Source organism: Apiospora kogelbergensis (genome assembly GCF_038363985.1).
Source record: "Apiospora kogelbergensis strain CBS 113332 chromosome Unknown utg000002l_segment0_segment0, whole genome shotgun sequence".
Classification (NCBI taxonomy): domain Eukaryota; kingdom Fungi; phylum Ascomycota; class Sordariomycetes; order Amphisphaeriales; family Apiosporaceae; genus Apiospora; species Apiospora kogelbergensis.
The window spans coordinates 388,514-393,475 of record NW_027117419.1 but is presented as its reverse complement, the minus strand read 5'-3'; the positions used below and the strand labels follow the sequence as shown (position 1 = coordinate 393,475).

At 49.0% G+C, this 4,962-nt stretch overlaps 1 protein-coding gene across 1 annotated transcript; it reads left to right on the top strand.

The window, feature by feature from the left end:
* Positions 1–2,933: 2,933 nt before the first annotated feature.
* Positions 2,934–3,833, top strand: PG998_003005 (glycoside hydrolase family 61 protein; the record flags this gene model as incomplete). The annotated part of the gene is made up of 5 exons (XM_066869823.1): positions 2,934–2,985; positions 3,040–3,088; positions 3,142–3,559; positions 3,613–3,696; positions 3,747–3,833. The coding sequence occupies 5 exons, from the start codon at positions 2,934–2,936 to the stop codon at positions 3,831–3,833; spliced, it is 690 nt and encodes a 229-aa protein (XP_066733573.1).
* Between the last annotated feature and the right edge of the window lie 1,129 nt (positions 3,834–4,962).

Here is a 4,962-nt window from a genome sequence, read left to right as displayed (position 1 = left end):
AATTTCTATACTTAGTATGCTAGCTTCCGACAAAAGTCGTGGCTGCTAGTATTAATTCTACTCTTATCTGCTGAAGCTCAAGAAGAAATTCACATACAAGGGGCCAGTATTTCTTTATCCAGTCCTGGCGGACCTAGGCTATACGATTTCAGGCAGAATTTGTATACCATTTTGAGGTAAAAGGCTCCTGGGTTTCGGCTTCAAAGGCCTTGCAAGGGAAGGTGGCCTGGATGAAGGGCAGGAGGAACCGGGGATCACATCCTTTAGGACGATGACTCATTGCTCATAGCAAGATGACGCTATTCTATACTAGCGATCAAAAAGGGGTCAGCTACCGTACCAAGATTCTAGAAAGGTAACCTCTTCAAGGTGTATAATAAACCGAGGGCTCTGTTTTATCGCAGTAAACGCTTTGGCTCATGCTCAAATGGCCTGATGAATTCATCTTCGTGTATACCCTTGGTAGGGGGCTATACTGTAGTGACATGCCCGGGGTCGCATTACTTCTTTCTCAACCTCCATTTTTAGTGGCTAGTTAGACTCGGTAGTGGTCAGGGAAGAAAGGGGTTTATGCAAGGGAATATGGTAATGGTTATACCCTCATCGCCTTAAGGTATTTCTATGGTTTGATTTTGAGCGGTCTTTCATCCTGTTTAGCTAGGTAGGGATACACTGACAGAGCCTGCTTCGATTTGCTCGCATATTTGCCATATTACCCCTTTACGTCAGGTGGCGGTGTAAAGCTGGTGAGCAAACGATATTCCTCCGTGCAGCTCCTAGTGTTCCAACTGCCCTGACGACCCTAGTTATAGCACACAGGCAGGACCAGACGGTATCGGTGAAGTTGCTGTATTAGGAAGGTATCCAGCTCTCAGCGTTACAGAATACTTGGAAGAGACTGACGCTGAGAGGCAAGGGCCCACGTGGTATCGCAGCCAAGTTTCACACTTTCATACAGAGGGGCAATGTAGAAACCCGGGGTTATAGCATCCAGGCTGCAACGTGAAATATATCTAAATGACCAACCTATGAACACATGCCCGGATCACCTGAGCATCAGTCTATGCGATGCCGCTTCCACTACTGGACATAGCGTATGTGCCAGCTGCACTATCTGTGTGGGCTCCCCTTGCCTATGGCAACTACAGAAGTCGGGATGCCGGGCTCGGCAGATTCCTGTTGGCCCTCTGCGCACTCGGATGGGTTGGGGGCGACAGTCTGCTAAGAACAATGGATTCATAAGATAAGAAATGAAATAGCTTAATTCATATCGTCCAATCACTTCACTGGTATCAAAGGTGCTGGTAGATAGGCGATGGCTGTAAATGATTGTAAGGTTTGGTGGAACCAAGCATCTTCATATAGTACCGACGTAAATTTCTTAGGGAAACCCAGATTTCTAGTTTACACGTCCGTGGCATTCAACAACCTTACGACCGATATGGACGACATAAACGGACAACGGCCCTGTAAATGGGCCCGTCCTTAACTTGTACTAAGGTGGCTTTTTGGATGATGGCTGCATCCCAGAGCTTGGCCTTGCAAAGGTAGAAAGTGCGCTCAGAGCTTGAGGGACAATATGCTGTACCTGCTCATTGTTTTGAAAGACTAGATGCCCATCTAAGCCCATACGCCAGCTACACCACCCATTATATCTATCATTCCCATCGTATCGGCAAGTAACTACTCTATGGTTAGGGAGCTCTGAGAATCGACCAGATGAGATGGATGGCCGAGACATACCAAGCCTGCACAAAGGACGATACCTAGACAAATTGCCATCACTTGGCAAATACCAGCGAGGTGGACGTACCCGGCCGCATCCAGTGGAAGAGACCAGTTCCAGGCCAAGAAGATGGTTCGAATAGAGGATGCTGCCCAAATCACTGTAAGCAGATTCACGATACGTGAGATGCGTTCTTTAGCTCGTCCAGTTAACCGTGGCTCGAGGCTCAGGAATGGAATAATCCCCCAGATGACGATGGTAAAGTAAACTGTGATAAAAGCAAGGTGTGCAAGGTATTCGTCTACATGACGGTAGGCGTCGTTTGTCTTAAAAACTGGCCGAAGTCTGTTCTGTGTAAACCAAGCAAAGTAAGCGGTTGCCCCCGGGATGACCAACAGAATGGCAAGAAGCATGAGCATCTCAGTAAGGCAGCCTAGGCAATACAGGAAGTATGAGGCCTGAAGAAGGCATTGAGAGACGGGCGCCATCTGGATGTAGTACATGGAGGCCGACGATAGTTGAAAAGGCTGGTTGCATAGCTTTGTATACTGGATGTATCTCGCGGAAACCCGGGGGAAACAACGCTTCCAGCTATATTTTAGAGCTCGATTGCTGGTTAGTACAGCCACAGAATGCTGAGTTTCGCCTATATCTGTCAGGATCTATCAAAGAGTACGCTAGTCTATTGTGGATTCTTGAGTCGTTTCCTTGTCCCCCAAAGTCCTTACATACTCCAGATTCGGCTCATGTCGCTCCTTTTGTATTGCTTCTGGCTCAGTGTCTAAAAAATATCGCATCAAAACCACCTTCACGCTCAGCCGCAGCCAATTCGCTGCTTGCGGCTTCCTCCCAAAAGCGTAGCCCATCTGAGACAGCCATCAGTTCCGCAGCTGGCTCCAAGCTTACATCCTGGTTGTACGAGAGCCAGTTCAGCAGAAAGGATCCTGACTAGGGGCCGGATCGGGTCCTGCATTGGGTTTTGATTCCTCTCAGCATAAGGACTAGCGCAGGCACGCTTTCGCCTCATCTAAGTGGCCGCAGCCTCGCTACTGGCCAATATAGGATTGCTAAGGCAGCCGGCCGATGTCTTCCACGGTGGCTCTGCCCAGAACCTTGTCGTACTACATAACTTACATATTAGACATACTGGCTGCTCACCAAGGGGAAACTCGGAGACTACCGTGGATTCAACGAGGAAGAGAGCAGAATGAAGCATGTTATTCTGATTACGCATTTGCTTGGCCTGGTACACGCCCACTGTAAGTAATCGAGAGCACGGCTGCCAGGCGATGGGTGACTGATATGGTTGGAAGACATATTCCCTAACCTGATACATGATGGTGAAGTGACGGAAGACTGGGCGTGAGTCCCTTTCCTATGCGTGCCCCTGCCACCAAAGACTTATTTGTAAACAGCTATGTCCGTCAAACCTCGAACTACGAGAGCCAAAGCCCGGTCATGAATGTCTCCGCAGCACAGATCCGATGCGACGAGCTGGGGAGTCCCCCTTATAGCGCCGGAATTCGCCAGGTCATAGCTGGGGAGACAGTGGGCTTTCGGGTCAGCCCAAGCATTCAACACCCCGGCCCAGTGGCATTCTACATGGCCAAAGCTCCAAAAGCGCATACGGCAAAGACGTTCGACGGCGGCGGCGACGTCTGGTTCAAGATTGCTCAGGAACAGCCAGACTTTGGCATCTCACAGCTGACGTGGCCGTCGGAGGGACGAACCGAACTGTCTGTCCGAATCCCCCAGTGTATAGTCGCTGGAGACTACTTGCTTCGAGTAGAGCACCTCGGTCTACATGGCGCCTATAATATTGGCGGTGCACAAGTAAGAACATTGTCTTTATCTTGCGGTGGCCTCTGCTTATAACTATGAGACAGTTCTTCCAAGCATGCGCTCAGCTGTCTGTGTCTGGGTCGGGCACTAGGGAGTTCCCTGGAGTCCATCTTCCTGGTGCCTATTCAGTAAGCAGAAGAAAATTTGTAGTATATCGTGATACCTAACGTGCTTGCAGGAGAATGACCCCGGTATCCATGTGAACTTGTGGTGGCCGGTACCTACAAACTACACGAATCCAGGTCCTCTACCCATACAATGTTGATAGGTTCTTCAGCAAGAAAGATTCCACGCAATTTCTCGTAAGGCAGGGGAATCAAGCTTTTCGTTTCGCATACCGGTCATCATGAGTGAGGTTTTGGCGTTAAACTCGAATGGAAGGCGTGGAAGGAAGCTTTTTGTCTTGGCGCTGTCTTGTTAGCATAACAATTACAAGGGTGTTAGGGGAGTATCACACTATAAATACCTACTCTACTCCTGTTATCTCCCAGTGATCTCTTACTGCCGTTTGCTCTATTCCATTCAACAGCTTCCCTGCATACAAACAACCTCAAATCATACCTTTACTCTAGTTTCTCTAGCTACTACGCACCATGTCAACCATCGATACGACTATTTCGGCTTCTCAGTCTATCGATACCGGATTCAGCAAAATCAATAGACTCTGTTGCGCTCGCAGCAAGGAACGCCACCTACCTACCACCATTTCCAACCCCATCGTATTCGAGAATGCCATCAAGTTTGACGCCACTTGAAAGCCAGTGTGGGTAGATGCATACGAAATCAGCGGGAAGGGGGTTCCATATCTCTACGAGGCACAAAGACAGAGATGCGCATGACCACTGCTCTCGACAAGCTAAGCTGTTCCATTGATGAATCTATAGTGTCTCGCTCTCTTAGAAATAACGAAAACGCAGGATTCGTCTGTGGTGAAAGGAATATCCAGACCTGCATGGCCCTCTATGCGCTTCGTATGCTTTACCTGCTCTTATCCTCCGCCAAAATTGGCGACGCTGTCTGCTGGAGTACTAGCTCTTCCACGACCCCCACCGACTTCTGAAGCAGGACAAGTGCTTTATGTAGGTTTGCAAGTAGCCTGTAGAGATGTCCAACATCGGAGGACGATCGCTCCTCTGGGGGGATCTCGACGTGCTGGACTCACCCTCGTCACCGGTCGAGGGGGCTGTGCTGCTCTGATATAGCGAAACTGCTATCGTTTGAGGCCGAGTCTTCGATGAAGTCCTTGAGACTGCCTGGGCTGTCTGGCACATCACTAGATAAATTACTGTTCGTTCCTACATCAATTAGTTAATGAAAAGCCATCTTTTGCTTAACCATCGACTTACCTATGTCGTCGTCTTCCGCTTCCGAATCATCAAGGAGGAAGCGCTTTT